The 20,640-nt window shown below is 44.4% G+C and overlaps 1 protein-coding gene across 48 annotated transcripts in view; it reads left to right on the forward strand.

The window, feature by feature from the left end:
- The window catches only part of rims2a (regulating synaptic membrane exocytosis 2a), a 251,613-nt gene that overhangs the window by 79,841 nt on the left and 151,132 nt on the right, over positions 1-20,640 (forward strand). Inside the window, exon 1 of one of the 48 annotated variants that reach the window (XM_064308535.1) lies at positions 17,210-17,696. The exons of the other annotated variants lie outside the window; for them this stretch is intronic. Coding sequence (XP_064164605.1) covers positions 17,638-17,696 — 59 coding nt within the window. The 5' untranslated portion in view covers positions 17,210-17,637. Of the gene's footprint in view, positions 1-17,209; positions 17,697-20,640 lie in introns of those variants that run through there. 48 annotated transcript variants of the gene reach the window in all.

Raw genomic sequence — 20,640 nt, forward strand, 5'->3', positions numbered from 1 at the left:
AATTGATGCCAGTGAATGAATCCATATTATCATACCTGATATGTAGATATGTGAGACAGCATTTATGAATGCTTAATAACAGGCTGAATCACACGTGGAGAAGAAAATGAACAAAAATGGAACAGAAACACAGAATTTATTTTAAAAGAATATATATTTGACAGAAAGAAGACCAGGATGCATTTTGATTGTTTAAAAAAAACAAAACACAAAGACCCATATCTGATGTATCATGATACAAATTACATCAATATTTTTCCAAGCTCATGAAATATAATTTACTAAATGCTCAAATGCATTTGAAATACATATTTTCATTACATGTACAGGACTGTGCAAAGGTCAGAGACCACCCTTTTTAAAATTTACTTTCCAGTGCAAACAGCCATTAAGTATTTATTTTTCAGTGTCAGAAAATAATGCAGCAAGTATATGTTTAATACAAAATGATGCAAATCTCCACAACTATGTACAATATCAAATATTTCGGTATTTAGCATGCCTTTATTACAGCTTTCGTTCTTTTCGGGAGACTTCAGGGTAATCTGCAGGGTAATTTTTCTTGTAAACACCTCCAAAGTTCATTCTTAGAAATTGGTTACATTTTCTGCTTCTCTCAAAACAAGTAATTTCAAACACATTTAAATGATGTTGAGGTCTGGACTATGGGGTTGCCAGTCTAATTTTCCAGAAGCTGGATCTTCTTAGCATGTGTGCTGGGGGTCATTATCTTGCTGTAGAATGAATTTGCACCCAATCAAAAGTTGTCCAGAGGGTGTTGCATGATGTGTTAAGATTTGTTTGTGTTTATCAGCATTTATGATGCCTTCAATCAAAATTAAATCACCAACTTTAGAGGTTGTTGTACAACCCCAAACTTGCTGTGATCCTCCACATTGTTTGCCTGATGGCTGTGGACATGGTTACGACAGTCTTTCATTGCTTCGGCGACGTACATACTGCCTTCTCCCACTTCCAAAAATCTAAAATTTAGACTTATTGGTATAAAATCTTACTCCAAGTCTCAGGTGGCTAATTTTGGTGTACCGTTGCAAATTGTCTCCTCTTTTTTTTCCTTTTCTCAGTAGTGGCTTTTTGACAGCTAAACATCCTTTCAGACCTATGGCACTGAGTTGTCTTCACACAGTGGAAAGATTGACAGAAACACCGGTGGATTTCCTCAAATCTGAACAAGAGTTAAACTTTTTTTCCTTTTTCTCAATGATAAAATCTTTAAGTACAGTCTTTGTGATGGTGATAGTTTCTGTGGGCTACCAGTTCTTGCACGGTTGTTAGGAGTCCTATTTTCTCTGTATCTTGCAATAATCTTTTGAAGTTTTGGAAACTCCAGTTTTTTCACTAAATTTCTTTTGAGTTTCCCCTTTCTTATGTAGTTGAATTATCTTAAATGTAATCTCATCTGAAATATCTCCTTTAGCCTTTTTAGATGCACCTGGCAACGGAATCTGCAAGGCAGCTAAGGCCTGTTTGAGTAGTTGTTTCTTTGAGTGTTAGAGTCACTTTTGAAGGCAAAGGCTTCTAACATAATTTGCACTGAATGGCTAATTTCAGTGGAAATTGAATAAACGAAAGGGTGGTCTCTGGCTTCTGCACAGTGCTGTAATTAAAATCGTGCCCAAGCCCATGAGGAGGAATTTGAGGAGGGTGCGGAGGGGGACGAGGAGGAGGAGTAGGCCCGGACGGCAGCAACGGGCACCATCACTGCAGAAACTGAGAGAGATGACAGGCTCCTCCATCTGCCTCATCCCCTCTTTACTGTGGAGGAAAACCAAGACTGAGGAGCAACACCTACTGCGCTGTCACTAACACAGTGGGTCAAGACCCCCCCCCCCCCACCCCCACCCCCAAGACATCAATGAGTCTGTAATTAAATCAGACCACTTTAGTTTTATATTATCCCATTCAGTTTTATATTATCCCATTATCCGAAGTAAATGTGAACTCCACCAACTAGACGGCATTGCTACAGTACAGAGAATAGGTAATGTCCGTCTTCCTTATATTGGAGGGACGCATCATATCCAGCCGTCAGTAGGCTACCCGATGCACTGGGATCCACGGTTAGATAAGCGCCAGCCTAGCATCTCAGACCCACGGCGTCTGAGCTACAGACTACGGTGAAAACGCCTCCCCTCCTCCGTTGGACGGCAGACGTCAGTCTGTTAGCGGCAGGATGCGTTAGCGGGCAGCGCAGAGCTCCCCGCCCCTGGCCAACGCAAGCAGCCGCCGCCGCCTGCGTACCCGGCGCTTCCCGCCTGTGCGTTCGCGCTCTCGGAAAGGCACTTCAGGCTGCGAGGAGATGCGCTGGGGAACACAACAGCGATAACCCCTTCCCTTTAGCGATCGTGACGTCTGGCCCCATTGGTGCTCGCAAAGTGCAGATAATTTAAACAACGGAGGACGCACGTATAGCGTGCGGCTAATGGCGGGGAGGACTTCCGGCGATGGAAATTCCCTCGCTAAGCACTGGCCTTTTGTGGCCGAAATAGTTTGCTTTTATCATGGTTTCTCGTGGAGAGCGCGTCCCCTCCGAGGTAAAGCTGCTTCTGACGTAGTCTGAATTCTCGAGCCATGTGGCGGTTCGGAAGAATCCCGTGGGGCAGTGGTCTTTTTTGGAAAGCCTACGCTTCAGCTGGGAGCCAGATGCCCCGAAAGATTTATTTATTTATTTGTTTTCTCAGTTTTCTGTTACAGAAAAAAAAAATACAAAGTCTGGGGCTTTTACGCAAATTGCTAATAGCTTCCCTTTTACACAGTTCCTACCATGAGCAGGTGCACCTGACAGTGTGATAGCAACAGAATACGGTTCGGGGTAACTCGAAAGCACCTCTCAATGTCAATGTTTTATTCATTTATTTGCTTGTTTTTTTCCGCCGCGTTCGTCTCCTGCGCCATAACTCTTCCTCGCGTCGCACTCTTTCGCGAAGGGCGACGAACAGCTAAAGATGTCCTGCGCATTGTTATAAGCTCCCACAGTCCATCGAGTGCGGCTGGTTTATCCTCGGATGTTTGTTCTTTCCAGGCCGACTTTGCCTGAAAACAGTCTCTTGTGCCAGCTCTTAAAAAAATTCAAACAAATCAATTAACAGCCAGACTGACTCTTGCGCTCCTCCAGACAGAAGCAGGCAGAGTCGTTCGCTGCTCCTCGCTCCTCCAGGAATATTTTGGTTATCGCTCCTTTTTTAAAAAAGGCCTTTTTAGCTCTTTGCCCACACCATTTGCAAAAGTTTATGGGATATGAAATTTGCCTTCAGAACTGTGCATGGTGTGTAGGCTATTTTTTTCCCGTGACTGCAGTTTCTATATAAATTTGATGTTTGTGTGCCATTTTATTGGCATTATTTTTCTACAGCTATGTCGAATCATTTTTACCATATATATGCAGCAGATTTATATAAAATAATTCAATAATATTTGCTGTACTTGTCTATTTAAGGATGCGGGCAGTTGTTAGCCTCATTTGTCATAATCTTACAATATTATAAGTCTGAGTAGGTAGATGCTCATGAAGGGAAATATGTTTGATAAGATTCTGGGGATGTGCTTTGCTTTTTAACCCACAGTCAGTTGCTTCCTCTGATGAAATCAGGATCGTATGTAGGTGGGGCTCTGACTGGAGGCAGCTATGCAAGCCAGCTCTGCCAATTGACCTATAATGCACGCTACTTAAGACAGTGGAATCGATCAGATTGCAGGAAACCAATCTCACAAACTGCATCTTCTCTTTACAGTTGCTGTACAGAGAGCCTTGGGTCAAAACCAGTGAGTTGTTGATGGCAAAGTCTATTAGATATAGCATACAAATACACACACACACACACACACACACACGCGCGTGCACACACACATTTTGTCAGAGTACAAAAGGCTACTGAATAGCTCAGTTAGTGAAGGCATTCACCACAGGTGGACCCAATAACCTTATATAGTTTGATTTGCTCTGTGTCAGAGTGAAACAAAGTGACTCTGGGTCATAGTCAATAGCTGACCATCAGTGTTAGGCCACAGACGCAGGGTGGAGCGGCCCTACAGTTGCCCATGAGTACATGTCCCTGAGCCGCTCACTGAGAAACGCACCTTTTCTCTGTTTAACAGCAGCTCTCCAGAAGCACCGTATGGCTCGTAGTTGGAAAGTATTCTCTGGATTATGGGCCAGTGAAGCAGATGAGCGCATGAGCTTCAGCTTCAGTGCTTCCTGTTCTTGTGTGGGTTGCTCAGTGATTGGCTGAAAAATCCCCCCCCACCCCCACCACATACACACACACACAAAGGAAAGGAACTGTACAAGCCCTCAAGGCCTTACACAACTCTTTTGAACATACAGAGGGCAAATCACCCCATTATTTAGACACACTTTCATTTCCATGACACACATGCTACGGTTTCATTTCTCAGTGAGAAATGTTTACCAAAAGTGAGAAGTTCAATCCATCAATTTACATCAGGCTGCTTTCAACTGTTCCAGCCCTTGCCTCCTGGAAGATTCCGATGTTATTTCTGAAGCTCTAGGAGACTAATTACTTGCATATTTTGCAAACATTACGGTCTGCTTGAGCCCTCTGCCTCCCTGTGTGTGTACAATTAACTCTGTTCATTTGTGTTGCAAATAAACACGGCCTTCTGGGTCCCCCCGACACGCGCCCTCCCCCCTTTATTTTAACAGCCGAGCAGTCCGAGTGAAAAGTGATCAAACGCTCGCTTCCTGGCAGATGTGGAGTAAATATGGATAAGCACCAGTAGCCCTCTCTTGCTTTCCTGGCATTTTGAGAGACTTGTATCATTAATGAAATTCAATGTGATATTAATTTAATTTGGCGTGTTTACTAGTTCATTAGGTTTTAAGATGCCGGTTGATTTAATCTCCGGGGGTGAAGGAAGCAGACTTCCTAGAAGCCGTGGTTCATTTATATAAAAAAAGAAAAAAAAGGATACCCCGCTGTTTTTGGGGGAGAATTCTGAGGGAATTCTGGATAGCACCATGTAGTTTTTAGGATCGCTCTCTGCCTCCCGCACGCAGGAGGCGCTTTTATCAAACACCACCCTGCCGTCTTCGGACGCCAGAGAGGAGCAGGATATCAAAGGCATCTGAAGATGGAATTTGTCAGAACGGAGAGATAAAAATGCATCCCCGAGCAGCGCTTCTTCTTTTAAGTCCGAGAGCGGCTAGCGGCCGGCGGCTACCTTGTCTCGGGCTCCCCGTCGCCTGGGGTTACGGTTAGCCCCCGCGACCTGCGCTTCGGACGGGCGGGAGGGCGGAACCGATCCTCGTGAGGTGCTGCTGACCGCGGCGTACTGCGGGGCTGCGGCTCGGGCACCGGGGACACGGACGTGCCGTCTGCGAATCGCGTTCCTCCGGAGGCCGGCGGCCGCGCCTGGCCGGCAACGCTGCCCGGTAACGCTGCCGCATGGGGGCAGGCCGCGGTTATTCGCGGTTGTCTGCATTGATTCTGTCACCTGTCACAGGTGGTACATCTAAATGACCTGAGCTGGGGGGCTTCTGTGTCTACATTTGCACACAGACTGTGGGCCAGGGGTGAGGAGCTGTGAGCTGTCTTACATAAAATAAGCTGAACGGAAACTAAACATATTTGCCCGTCAAACGGTAATCATCTAACCCTAACCCTAACAACTCCTCCCCAACCCACACACTATTTTTATAGGACATGCTTATACTAGACAGTTAATTCCTGCTTATTGTACAGTGAGAGTAAAATAAAACCACGTTTAAAATTTTTATACCAAGAAACCTTTTTGTTTTTGTGCATAATGCACTGAGGTGAGTCATGGTGAGTCATATCTAGAGAACCTTGTCAAGGCCTCGTCTGAATTGATCGGGCTCGTCGAAAGGGAGCTTTTGAGAGACTCGGCCGCGTTGGACACAGGTTCCTCCTCCTCCTCGCGGTCGCGGCGGGAAGCCGCTCAGGTTTCCGTTTATTTCTGAGCTGCTGCCCAACGGCCAATATGGCCTCATGAACGCGTGCCGTGCAGGCAGGTGACAGATACACAATGTGCTGTAAACCCATGTACTGTGATACCTGAGTTTGATATCGCTTAATATGTTAACAAAAAACAAAAAAAATCTCCCCCAAATGCAACATATCTTTAAAATCTGCCCAGTGTTGGTTTACTTGCTCCCTCAACGTACGTTTATCCTGTTCTCTTCCAGTGCGCTGCGCTGTGTACGTTCAGACGTGAGGTACACGTGCTGGAAAAATCGTCACGTGTGGAGTAGCGCTAATTGCTGGAATATTTGCCTTTCCATAATTGATAGGTTTTAAAAATAGGCCTGGTAATGGTTGTCTTGGACTGGGCAGAGCGTTCGGGGCGGCGCTCAGTGCTTACTGGTGTGGAACAAAGCTAAATTTAAAATGTTCTGTGGTGAGGTAAGCGGGCTGACGCTGCTTGCTTTGTTGTGTAATCACAACCGCACGTTTTCGCAGCAGATCTCCTCTCCTCCGGTAGTCCTCTTTATTTTTTTCTGACCAGATTTTTATGCCAGGTAACGCGGGGGGGGGGGGGGGGGCCTGTCTCCCTCTGTCCGCTTCCTTCCCCTTCAGTGCACCGTGCGACGCTCTTCTTACCGCTAAACCTGCGGGCTTGTGCGTGCTTTAAAAAAGCCAGGCCCCATGCATTAGCTGGAAATTGCGCTGGGCCGATACAAAGCGCGACTCAGCTTTCCAGCCCCGGCCCCGGGCCTCCCGGCTCTATGTGTTTCTTATTCTCTGAGCTCGAAGGCCGTTTGTTTAGACGGGCGAAATGAAAAACAAGCGCTTTCTCCCGGCTCCTCTGCCTCTCGCCACCCCGTTTCCCTCCCCTGTCCTCCGCCTGGGCCGGTTCCAGGTCCGATAGCGGGCCCATGCCACGAGCGGGAACGAGTGCCTCTCATTCATTTACACCCCCCCCCCCCCCCTTCCCATACAGGGAGGAGAGCGGGCTCTCAAGGCCGAACGGTTATTGGGCTCGGCGTCAGCGGGAAGTAGCGGATTATTTATTCAGCAGCTTGGGAGGTGGGGCAGGGAGCACACATTTGTAAAAACGCGACGCGTGCTTGGGCTGTGTGCTGAGGCGCGGCGCGGCGGGGGGTTCGACGCGCCGTGACATGACAGAGCAGCGCAGCCATCAGAGCCGTTTTTCCGAGGAGCGGTTTTTCCAAGATGAAAAATTTAGCGCACGCTAACGCATCCCAGTCAGTGGATGTGCTCCTAAATAATTTTTTTGCAGGGAGCACGCATCAATTTTCAGGAGCAAAGGCTCATGAAATGGGAGCGCTGTAGACTCCCGGCCATCTTTGATCAGACACGGCAGAGGATGCGGTCCCCACTAGCTGCTGTGTACACGCGATCGCACAACATTTATTACATTTTCTGCTATTTTAATGTTCTTTCACACATTGCGCTGCAGTGAAGGCACATAGCTAATTCACAGGAATGCGCTGAACATTGTTAAGCCACACTGGGTGATTGCGGGTAGGATGTTTCAGGTTAAGGCGCATGAGCATGCACTGAAGAGGTCATTTAGTTCACCTGAGTATATCAGATCTGAGCACGCCCCTGTATAAAGCAAATCTACCATTACCTATTTTTACAATGCATTTATGCACCAGAGATGCAATAAAAAGGATCTGCGTTCCCTTGAGAAAAGCTTTACTGAAGCATCAGGATGTCTGCTGGTCTATACCCATTTAACAATTCATTAACATGAACATGATTCATTAATTAATTATTATTGTTATTATTATTATTATTATTATTAATAATAAAGTCTTTGTCTTTTGGGGTTTTTGTTTATGCTCGCTGCCTGGTTTTGTTTACCTATTGCACGTCAGCCCAAACACTGAGGCAGCAACTCTCACTCGGGCGGCCCAGTTAGCCAGTCGATTTGGAGGAGACGGGGTAACTGTGGAGCGGCGTTTCAGGGCACGGTGACGTCTTCGAGGCGCTAGACTCAGGACCAGGTGTCTGGCGGCCCAGCGTCTCTGAGCCATTACGTTTTTACCGGCTGATGTCATAGCCCTGGATTCTATGAAAAACACGTTCAGAAAACTGTGCAAGTCTATAAATGTACAAAAGGATGTACAAAAGGAGAGAATTAGGACTACAAATTGCCTTGATAAATGCCATGTGCGTTAGTAGACCTCCCGTCATATAGGTGCGATGCAGTCTCACCCCGCGTACCAGGGCTATTCAGCTAACAATCTGCGCCCACCATGTACCTCCTCCCGGCCCAGTGATAACTGAGACACATCAAAACTGGTACTAAGCCGAGGTTTGCATCTGCTCGCTATCAAGCATACCTCCCCATTCTGACAAAATAGTAAGTAAGGTATTATTTTTAGCGGGTCATCTGTTTTGTTTCCACAAATGTAGGATACATCTTATTTGCACATGTTTTATAAATAGTCTGGGTTGTGTGCACATAAAAAAAGAAAGAAAAAAAAGAATCTGGGTCCCTGGGAGAAGAAGTTGAAAGATTTGCTCCGGCCTGTTCGTCCTCCCCCACAGAATCCGAGTCGCCCGATTCCCCAAGTGGGTTGTTCCCAGGGACGTCAAAAATACAGGCTTTGCAGATCCGCGGAGAGAGAGGCTGGGATGGAAAATTGGCGGTGCGATTCGAAACACTCCCCCACCACACACACCACAGAAAGAAAACAATGTTGTGTTTCTGCTTTGACTTACAATACCCTCATTAAGGAATCGGTCTTGGCTCGGGCTTTCCTCAGGTTTCTGTTGCATTTCTCAATGGAATTTGCCTCTCAATGTCAGCCTGCATGTGGCAGCAGTTTATTATGTCAGTTGGACACTTATGAAGTCCTGTCAGCGGTGATGCGAGATCATGCGGCATTATCATTTTCCTGCCATTGGTGCGAAAATACCATTCTGTTGAAACTGTGCCCAGTCATTCTTTGAGGAATGATCCGGAAGGACCTGGTTGTGGTTGTGTTGCCCTTAGGCCAGGGCACGCAGCAAGGAAACTGCTCAAGAATCACCATGCGTGATGTTGGTGTTGATGTCCATTTGTGCATGTGTGTACGTGTGTGTGTGTGTGTGTGTGTGTGTGTGTGTGTGTGTGTGTGTGTGTGTGTGTGTGTGTGCGGTGCATGCCGTGCGTGCATGTGCGTGTGTGTTTGTGTGTGTGTGTGTGTGTGTGTGTGTGTGTGTGTGTGTGTGTGTGCGTGCGTGTGAGGGGTGGCAGGGGGGCACAGTGTGAGATCAGTGGCTCTTTGTGGTAAAGTAAGAACGGCAGCAGTCTCCTTTCTGAGCCTCGAGTTCACGGGTCCAATCCTGCTTAAAGGCACTTCTGGAGCGCAGCCAAAGGCCCTGCACAAGTGGTCAGCCATTACAGGCTAAGAATCTCAGTCGCAATACGGTCGAGTGGCGACTCTTCACCCGCTATCTCCGAAAAGAGGCTTTGCGTCCACGGATATGATGCGCAGATAAGCGCAACGTGCAAAGGCACAAATTACAACAAACACAAAGCAAATTCAGATAAACACACGGAATATACACAGGGATGTAAAAGCACAGATGAACGCACGTATGTGAACACGTGCGGATTATGCCTTATTCCAGCCCTGAGAAATGATTGGACGAACTACAGCTGTGTTTGTGTTGTTTCCTCTTAAAGGGGACAGGTGGGGAAAGTCAGAATCAGACCTGGACCTGGCTCCCACTGCGATGGTGGTATTAAGCTTTTAAACTCTGGGTGAAGTCAATAAGGATAATTATACATTTCTTGTAAATTACCCTGGTGAACTAAATGCTTGTAGGTGGCTTTGGTTCTACAGTAACGCAGTGTGTGTGTGTGTGTGTGTGTGTGTGCGTGCACGTGGGAATGCTTGTGTGCTTGCTTGAGCATCAGCATGTACATTAACATGCGTTTGTTGTGTTGTGTGTGTGTGTGTGTGAAAATACAAATAGCTTTCACCTCTTTTAAAGCAAATTTAAGGAAATTTTGATGGAATTATAAGATGTTGATCGTCTTGGCAGATAAATCAGGCTGATATTGAACTTGATCTGCAGTCTAGGCGGTTACAGACAATTTTATCATTTGTTGTGCGAGTATGTCTGCCATTGATGAATACCTCTCCCTTACAATGCATGACTGTGGAGCACAGGCTCAGACGTTTGAAGGTTGTAGAAGGTGCAGTACGTATGAAACCCACTTAAACACTTAATGTCATTTCAATAGGCCTATTTCACAAGATGGCGACCAAAACCGGATGTAGGGATACTTTGTTTCCGGTTACCGTTGCTACGGACGCAAGTCCATTTCTGACAGCGAAAAATTGAGCCTAAACAGCGACGTGTGTTCTCACAGTCCCTGATAGCTCTGCCAACGTTCACTGTCCGATGTTATCCGCATTGTCGAAGCATTGCCAGTGAACGTTAAGCGGTCTAAACTGGACAAGGGCTATAAATTCTTTTTTGAGAAGTTTATATTCGGTTATGAAGGTAAGTATAACGTTAGCTCTGGTTCACAAGAAAGCTAAATAGCTAGCTTTCTAACCACATCAAGTTAACCGATTAAAGAGATGTTGCACTTCGACATAACATAAATTCTTTTCTGGAGGCGACTCCATTGTGTTTTCGTAGCGTGAAGAAACATCTGCTGTCCGTTAACAGCGTCTCTGTTCCTCTCGGTTGTCCCGAAAATGAATGAATAGGAAGCTAGCTAACAAGCTAGCTGTCTAAAATGTAATTTGCTAATCATAACATAACATATAGCTCGCTAACTGATTTTATGACATTCCAAGTTCCAGCGCACACCAAACTACGGAGGAAGAGGTCTGCATGCTATTTCGCCGAGGCTCTCAACCAGGCGAACGTTTCCCTGCTCCTGTTTACAACCTGAGGCACTTCTCCAAAGCGCGCAAAGAGTACAGATGAGCTGCTTAAACTCTGAATAACTCGCGATGTCGGTGTTTGAGGTGCTTGGCTAAGTTAGCTAGCTAGATGCGTTTCCTCTTTCAGTTTAAAATGAGCAATGACAGTGTTTCCAAACGTGTTTTTGACAATGTTCTCTTGATTATATAACCAAGGGCAAAGTATTCACACACATGAATTATTATTTTTTGTTTCTCAAAGACTGGTAGAGCCTATGTTTGGTGGAACTGTCATGGCAGGCGCACTGCCGCTAGCCATCTTTCCCAAATATATAAATTCAATTCTGAATATATAAGTACAATTCCTGAATATATAAATTCAATTCTTAATATATAAGTACAATTCCCGAATATATAAGTACAATTCCTGAATATATAAGTACAATTCCTGAATATATAAGTACAATTCCCGAATATATAAATTCAATTCCCGAATATATAAATTCAATTCTGAATATATAAATACAATTTCTGAATATATAAATTCAATTCCCGTATATAAATTCAATTCCTGAATATATAAGTACAATTCCTGAATATATAAGTACAATTCCTGAATATATAAATTCAATTCCCGAATATATAAATACAATTTCTGAATATATAAATTCAATTCTGAATATATAAATTCAATTCCCGAATATATAAATACAATTTCTGAATATATAAATACAATTCTGAATATATAAATACAATTTCTGAATATATAAATTCAATTCCCGAATATATAAATACAATTCTGAATATATAAATACAATTTCTGAATATATAAATACAATTCTGAATATATAAATACAATTTCTGAATATATAAATTCAATTCCCGAATATATAAATTCAATTCCTGAATATATAAATACAATTTCTGAATATATAAATTCAATTCTGAATATATAAATACAATTTCTGAATATATAAATACAATTCTGAATATATAAATTCAATTCTGAATATATAAATACAATTTCTGAACATATATAAATACAATTTCTGAATATATAAATTCAATTCCCGAATATATAAATTCAATTCTGAATATATAAATTACAATTCTGAATATATAAATAACTCAGTTTATAATCAGGCATATCACAAGACAGCCGTTTTTATTTTTTGAATAATTTCTTTTTTTTTCTTCATGGGCTACTGAGTGAGAAAAACAAGTTTAACATTAGCATCAGTAAAATTTGACAGTACAATCAAGGATAAGCAAACAAAAACGTTAAATAATTAAAATTTGAATGAGGCAATAATTCGGACTTCATTAAGGGGTCCTTATTTTCTTTGTATTAGGACCTTTCAAGTAGGGGCACCAAATTTCACAGGGAATGGCCCAAAGAGCTAGAGAAATAGACAATAATCTCTCAACCAGCGAGAGTTTCATAGAAACCCTTGCTGCAGCATGCGACAGAAGACCGTGTTATGGCTCAATGGCAAGCTCCAGCGCACACCAAACTACGGAGGAAGAGGTCTGCACGCTATTTCGCCGAGGCTCTCAACCAGGCAAACGTTTCCCTGCTCCTGTTTACAACCTGAGGCAATTCTCCAAACCGCGCAAAGAGTACAGGTGAGCTGCTTAAACTATTTGAATAACTTGCGATGTTGGTGTTTGAGGTGCTTGGCTAAGTTAGCTGTATTGCCTACTGTTAAAGATATAAAATAATAAAAATATTAAATATACAAAAATATATAATTCACTGTCAAATCAAAATCAAACAGGCCTAGTGATTGTAACAGTTCTAGTTTTTTCCATTTTCGTACCGCACTGTAGTCTGAGTTGGCCTGCTTGAGAACGGCTAAAAAAACGAAAACAATTCATAACAGGTAAAGATGGCTAGCGGCAGTGCGCCTGCCATGACAGTTCCACCAAACATAGGCCCTACCACTCTTTGAGAAACAAAAAAATAATAATTCATGTGTATGAATACTTTGCCCTTGGTTATATAATCAAGACAACATTGTCAAAACATGTTTGGAAACACTGTCATTGCTCATTTTAAACTGAAAGAGGAAACGCATCTAGCTAGCTAACTTAGCCAAGCACCTCAAACACCACTTTGCGAGTTATTCAGAGTTTAAGCAGCTCATCTGTACTCTTTGCGCGGTTTGGAGAAGTGTCTCAGGTTGTAAACAGGAGCAAGGAAACGTTCGCCTGGTTGAGAGCCTTGGCGAAATAGCATGCAGACCTCTTCCTCCGTAGTTTGGTGTGCGCTGGAACTTGGAATGTCATAAAATCAGTTAGCGAGCTATATGTTATGTTATGATTAGCAAATTACATTTTAGCCAGCTAGCTTGTTAGCAAGCACATATTTGGATATTCAATGTTGAAACTGCAGATGCACGTTTATTTTAGTTGTTAATTGTAATTACAAAATGTATTGACGGACATCGCGACAAGCCTACTTAAGATATATCAGCTGATTTAAAAATGTGTGGGTAGTTTTTATCAGCGATGAAAACAAACAGCTCGGTAGTGAACTGAACACCATTACACAGGCGATCTGACAAGCAATATAAATCTTTATTAGAACAAGTACAGCACAAACAACATGTCACAAAATAGTAACGGTAGTACAAAACTTAATTCAGAGATATTTCACTTCGGTATAATAACATAAGTAATTTTGTGGAGCCTAACATTGTACTTACATAGCATTTGCCTCCCCTGCTGACCGTCAATGTTAACAGAATCGCTTTTCCTCACAGTTGTCAGGCTCCCTATTCATTCATTTTCGGGACAACCGAGAGGAACAGAGACGCTGTTAACGGACAGCAGATGTTGCTTCACGCTACGAAAACACAATGGAGTCGCCTCCAGAAAAGAATTTATGTTATGTCGAAGTGCAACATCTCTTTAATCGGTTAACTTGATGTGGTTAGCAAGCTAGCTATTTAGCTTTCTGGTGAACCAGAGCTAACGTTATACTTACCTTCATAACCGAATATAAACTTCTCAAAAAAGAATTTATAGCCCTTGTCCAGTTTAGATCGCTTAACGTTCACTGGCAATGCTTCGACAATGCGGATAACATCGGACAGTGAACTTTGGCAGAGCTATCAGGGACTGTGAGAACACACGTCGCTGTTTAGGCTCAATTTTTCGCTGTCAGAAATGGACTTGCGTCCGTAGCAACGGTAACCGGAAACAAAGTATCCCTACATCCGGTTTTGGTCGCCATCTTGTGAAATAGGCCTATGAGACAGGAAATATTACAGTTTGCAGGAATCCATTAATTGCGATCGTGTAATCAATAAACGTGCCAGCAACATATTCTTGACATGCACTTGTGAACGACTGCTCTGTTGAAGTTCTCCTAAAACCATACTCGCTGTGTCCCTGAAACGTATAGCCTAGTTTACAAGTGACTTTGCTTACCAGCTAATTCATTTTTTTAATTTTTTTTTAGCAAAGATGAAAAGTCTTCAGGTATTGATATTAATAATGTAGGTTGAATACTAACCCTGTTATAACACATGTAATTACATACGGATAAAAAAAACATTGAAAACTACTGGAAAAGGACACATTTATGATTTTTAGATTTAATGATGGATGGTGATTTAATTTGAAAACTCTTTATATGAAGCGTCCGGCAGCAACGCCCTCGCAGGCTGTTTCACACTGCAGAGCATCATGGAGACGTCCCCGCTGGACCGTGTTCCCTGGAGTACGCCTTATGAACAGAATTAGTCAGTGCTCGAGTCCATACCGCAGCCCCTCACTTTAATACTGACGGCACACTACCAAATATTATTTCTGCTTACTTGCTAAAGGTTCTGATAAAGCAGTTGTAGGCCTGTGTTGTTTACAGTAGGTACACTGGTTTTCTGTAAGTGTGACGTAGTGCATTAACCAGTTCAACAGTCAGCAATTTATTTCTTTTTATTTTCTGCACAGGTCATATTTATAACCAAAATACAGGCAAATAGTAATTATATACCATGTGTGTCACAGCCACTTAGTTCGCAAGTTTAACGACTATCAAATTCATTTTAGTGCAGCAAAGTTAGTTATTAGTCATTTGTTTCCATTCTGATAAAGCATTGTTGGTTATTGAAGTTTGCACATCGACCACTGTAATCATGATAAATTGGGACTATTCAAATTTTTATATGGGTCAATAAAAACATAGTTTATATTGATACCCACTTATTTTAACTTTTCTTCTGTGCTTAATTTTTTCCACTTTTAAAGTGAGTATTAGGCTGATTGCACAAAATCGGTAATAGTCACTGCCATCCATGGAAGTCATACACCATTGTGTTGACTTGACATTATTGGACCTAAGGATGGCAGTTTGCAGAATACAGAGCCATTTAAGTACATATTTGTTAAGTGCAATATTTCTCACATTAAATTTTCACAGAGTATTTTCAACCTTTTACACTAGGGGGAAAAACATATAATCAGTAGATAGCAGTCAATCACCCTTACTGCTGGCTTAAACGTTGGCATCAGCATCGGCCTTGAAAAATCCATACCGGTTGACGTCTAGAAATGATCGTATTTGAAATTAATTCATCCAGAGATTGGAGGGAGATGGTAACGTCCAATCATAATGACAAGCCAGTGAGAGGAAGCTCGTCCTATTGGACATGGGAATTCAGACTGGACCTGCAGGCACAGCTGATTTTAATGCTCTAGTCTGCCGGGGCATGGCCTACATTCACAGTGTTTTTTTTATGGAGAAGACGTACAGTAGCCGGCACTGGGGCTCTGTTCAATGCCAGGAGAGTAAAGAGTGAGTAAACACACAGGGCCCACAGCCCTCCTGATGCTCGGCTGATCGTGTGCTCTTTACCGGTTCGTGATGGGCGCTGTGATAGACGTGGCATTGCTGCGATTTCTGCCTCCCCAGTTTGGAAAGCTCTCTGTGTGCTGCCAGCTGTCCAAAGGCTGAACCCTAGGCATGGCAAACAGCCGTGTGTGTGTGTGTGTGTGTGCATATTTGTTTGTGTGTGTGTGTGTGTGTGTGTGTGCATATTTGTTTGTGTGTGTGTGTGTGTGTGTGTGTGTGTGCATAGTGTGTTTTCTCTCAGTCCTCTCCCAGCAGCTCATTGTGGAATTGCCCTGATGAGAGACTGCTGCATCATTTGAGTGCGTTTCATTTAGCCGTTTCATTAAATGCCACCTCAGACCGCACCAGCCCTCCCCGTGGCATATGGGTCCCGTTTTCATAGCAGCGCACGGGTACATTAGGCTGGCATAAAACCGGCTTTATCACCATACCATGGAATATGCGCAGCATCTGAAAGAAACAGCCTCACATCTGCTCCGCAAAACATTCACTTTTAACTGCCATTTTAAAGTGGTTCTGCGCAAAAATTAAACACAGGGAGTGTCTTGTTGGCCATGCCGAGCATTTATTTATCAACACTTTAAGGAACGTGCACTTTTGTGATGGGTGCATTCACCTAACTTAGAATCAATTATCAAACCGTTATTTAATTTTTTTCATAAAAATGGAAGATGTAGAAATGAATTTCCAAGCAGCAGTTCGATGACCCTGTTAAATAATAATTGCGAGGTAAACTACGGGTCCTAAGGCGTGATTTGGCCTTTGATGCCGCTGGCTCTGTCTGCGTTTCCCTCTCTGTTCCGGAACTTTCCGGAGGGGATTGGAGCGCTCTCTCGCCGTGCTGGCGTCCTTCCTTGGCACTGTCCGTATGTAGCACAGCGGGAAGTGCTGTGTCAACAGCGGGGGTGTGAGCCGGTCTCTCTCCCCACACACGGCAGTGCCAGTCATGTTCTCTCCGGCTCTTCCTGCTCCTCAGTCAGGCATCGCTTCGCCTTGAGCCGTGATTCAGCCTTTCTCTCTCTCTCTCTCTCTTCATCTCTCTCTCTGTCTATCTCTCTCTATCTCTCACTCACTTCATTTTATTCTGTTTCTCTCTCTCTCTCTCTCTCTCTCTCTCTCTCTCTCTCTCTCTCTCTCTCTCTCTCTCACCCCCTCCTCTGCTGTCACATGTAAAGCCGGCGTTCTGTTGTGCTTCATCCCGCCATAATCTCGCGTGACCTAGCTGACCCCCCCCGAAATCGCTGCGCAGCCGTCAGGCTCACCTTTTGTGACTGGTCTCCGTGGCTGCATTAAAACACATTATTGAGTGAAGACTCCTTATAACAGTTGCTCGTTAAAAACAAAAACAACTGTAAAATGTAATGATTCACTTAGCGATGCTCTGCGCAGGTAACGTTTTTGTAATGCACTTCAGGTTGCCGATTCCCCTGTAAAAAACAAAAGAAAGGGGGACCCAGCTTTTGTTTGGTCTGAGGGTAATTATCTGGGGACACAATGCTACATGTGAACAGGCCAGCTCCCAGGGTCTGCGTTTCGTAGGCAATAACCACCAGCCTGTAATCAGCTAAGTACCATAATCCTCCTTGCAGGGTAAAATCTTGCCTGACCTCCAGCTATATACAGCCTGTGATAACAGCATTAAACGGTAACGCTGCTCCGGGGCTCCCAGCAGCCTTTGCAAGCAGGTCAACAGGCTCGGCGTCTTCCTTCCTTCGGCTCCGGGTTCCGCGGAGCGTTTTTTACGACGACGCCGCTCGAGCTGGTAACGGGTGCGATGCCCGTGCGCTGGAGGGGCTGAGAGCACAGGACCACCTGGCGCCAGCTGTCGCGGGAGCCGTTTGGAAGTCGCGCGTCGCCCGCGCGGGAGCTTTGCGGATGTGACCGCGCAGACCCGCGGAGGGATTTGCGGGGACACGCCTTTCCGGGAGGGGATTTGATGCATCCGCCTGCACGAGATGGTCGAAGCTACCCAGATGTGCAGCTGTTGATCGAGAGGTACAGGCGCCGCGCTAGCGGCTAATGACGGTTTAGCGCAAGCGCAGTGCATCTTGCTGCATATGTGGCTAATAACTGCTCAGAACTTTTTTAAACTGACTTTGTTTCTTCCCGTGCTAACTCATTTCAACAAAGACAGGCTGACGATAGATAGTTATTAGCAGGTGAATTTGCTTTAATAGGAGAGCAGCAGTCGTCTGTTTTCGTTTTACTTCTCTCCTTTATCTGAAGATTGGAGGCGGCGCGGTTCCGACGGGTGCCGCCACCTCTGTTTTCACCTCAGCTGCTTCCAGCTTTTTTATGTAACAACTTTCGGCGGCGCTCGTGGGACGCAAGCTTACCTGCCGCTGCAACGCAGCTTCTCAGAGGCGAGCGAACAAATGCAAAGATCCGAGAACGGGACCGATCGAAAACCGATCTGAAGCTGGTGTCTGTGTGGACTGAGCGGGTTTGAAAGTTCAATATTTGAACGGTCAATTCTTCATTTTTTCATACTGAGAAATTCCATATTCAATTCCTTTCCAGGCTGGCATATTTGTAGTGATATCGATTCAATGTGTTTGCTTTTTGAAATTTTTCCTCTACTGTAATGTGCTGTTTTTCGCTGGAGGTGTCGGGTGCGACAATCCCGCCAAGCACGCAAACGTGATGATGCATGCGCAGGAACTGGCATGCCGGATACAAAACTGAAAATCCAAAAAGCATCTAAAATTAGGTTTGATATGTTGGCCAGTATTGCCGTGTCATACGGCTTCGTTGCTTGTCTCTAGGCAGTCGTCTTACTCTGGCATCTGGAATGTGAAAATGAACTTTTGTAACCGCTAGTCACCACAGATGTCACCAAAATCCACCAAAATTGAAAAGTTAAGGCCATGTTAAGGTGATCTGTATGCATATGAAATAGAGAGCTAGGCACGTGATAGATATAGAGGAAACGGAAGATTCTGGGGCTCTCAGGGAGACACGTTTTGCCGTCGGGTAATTGCGTGAGCCGTCCGTCTCGCTCAGAAGACCGGCAGCGACGGCAGCACCGACACGCCGAACCCCGCTGTCACCCGGCAGAAAAACGACCGGGCGTTCCTGTTCAGAAACCACAAACGAACGCAACTCAGAGAAAGAAAGAAAAAAGCGAGAGGAAGACGGTGTTCTCCCCAGAAAAAAAAACGGACCCCCTCCGCGCTCCCCTCGGTCGCAGAACCCTCCCGCTCCCCCAAAGCCCCCCCCCCCACCGCCTCCCACCGCCCCTTAAAGTTGCTGGCGGTAGTTTCAGAAGTGTGAGCGAAAGTGTGTCGGCGCTGCAGGGACGGGAGGCGCCTCTCCTGCTCTCATATTTACGCGTTTGGATGAGAAGTCCTCCGCCACAGCTGCTGACCCACTTTCTCCCGCTCCTGCGCGGATGTGGAAAAACCTCTTTTTATTTCACTTTATTAATGGCTCCTACAACTTCCCAGACAGCAGTAATTGAACAAATGGCAAATAAGGGCAAAGATTTGGTAGATGTTTCTGCAGACTCAAAATAGAAGTTATTTTATATGTAGGGGAGAAAGGAAGGGTGTGATGTTAACTTGAGTTGTCACTGGCTGCTCTGTCAGAAATAAAGATAAAGAGTAAAGGTACATTTTTGTTGTTTCTTAAGAGAAGGACAGTAATGTTCCATAAGTACCTTTTACAAGCAAAACAGGTACAATTGAATACTGTATTGTTGGCTGGGATACAATTTTATGTACCCATTGGGTACCACCCCATTGAAAAGCGTTTGCACCTTTTAGGCAATTTTTTGTACCTTGTTTTCTGAGAGTGTGTTGTAAGCAGCGGCAAAAATGAGACAAAATGGCTGTGTGAATGTGTTTAGCCTGTAGTGTCCCTGGAGTGGGGCGGGGACAAATTAGCCTTCGAAAAGCCCTGCTTATTTACTGTTGAGTACCCAGCTGATGTGCCCTCGCTCCTGCTGTAGTCACCAAATTACGAACCTCGAAAAAGAACGGGCGCAAATGGGCTTCTGTGACCAGGCAAACGCGACAAAGCGGCGGCCGTGTGCCCTGCGCACGCGTGCGCTCGTCCGCAGCTTGCGCTTTGAGTGGTGGTTGGAAATACACCAGGGCATTGGAGTTATGCATTATAAACATCTTTGTCTTCAGCGCCACGGCTGTACAGCTGCAGAGAGCCCCACACGCCCTCTGTGCCGTCACGTTCTGCGGTTCGCCCTGTGTGTGTATTGCACGTCTTTGGAAAATGGACGGGGGGGATCAGCGTCTAATATAGTCCGAGAGGATAAAACATTTGTTAAGGGCTTAACAGAACTGAACGCTGGATTTATATCTACTACACGTAAATTAGAGGAGAAAAGCCCTTTCCATTATAATGCTGAGAGGATTAAACCGTATCCAATATTAAGACCGCATGTCATTATTGACATCTGAATGATTTTAATTGACGGCGCCCAGCGGAATGCTCATATTGTGCAAAGCACAATGCATTGTGCTGTGGGCCAAAGCTGGGAGATATGAGCTTTGTGAGCGCACACACGCGCGCACGCACGCACACAGGCACACACACACACACACACACACACACACAAACACACACACACACACAGAATTCTGTCCCCCGTCAGGACTTTTTAAATGAAGACATTGCATTTCAGCGCAAATCCTTTCATCTTCCTATTATCGTATAACACACGGTTAATTAGAGCTTAATGTTAATTAAACCCTCTTTATGCTCAGCAAACACATAAAACTAATCCAGGGGAAATGCGTATGGCGCAACCTCAATAACAAGTTAATGTAATTTTACATATCTTTATAAGTGTAGTATAGCATGTTTATACTCCTGTAATAATTACTCATTTTTATTTTATTATAAAAATAGGTAGCCGCAGTAGAAAGTGAAGGGCACATTATTTGTGGGAAAATTAGTGTTTCCAGGGTTTTTTGGGAGGGAA

Source organism: Anguilla rostrata, chromosome 1 (genome assembly GCF_018555375.3).
Source record: "Anguilla rostrata isolate EN2019 chromosome 1, ASM1855537v3, whole genome shotgun sequence".
Taxonomy (NCBI): Eukaryota; Metazoa; Chordata; class Actinopteri; order Anguilliformes; family Anguillidae; genus Anguilla; species Anguilla rostrata.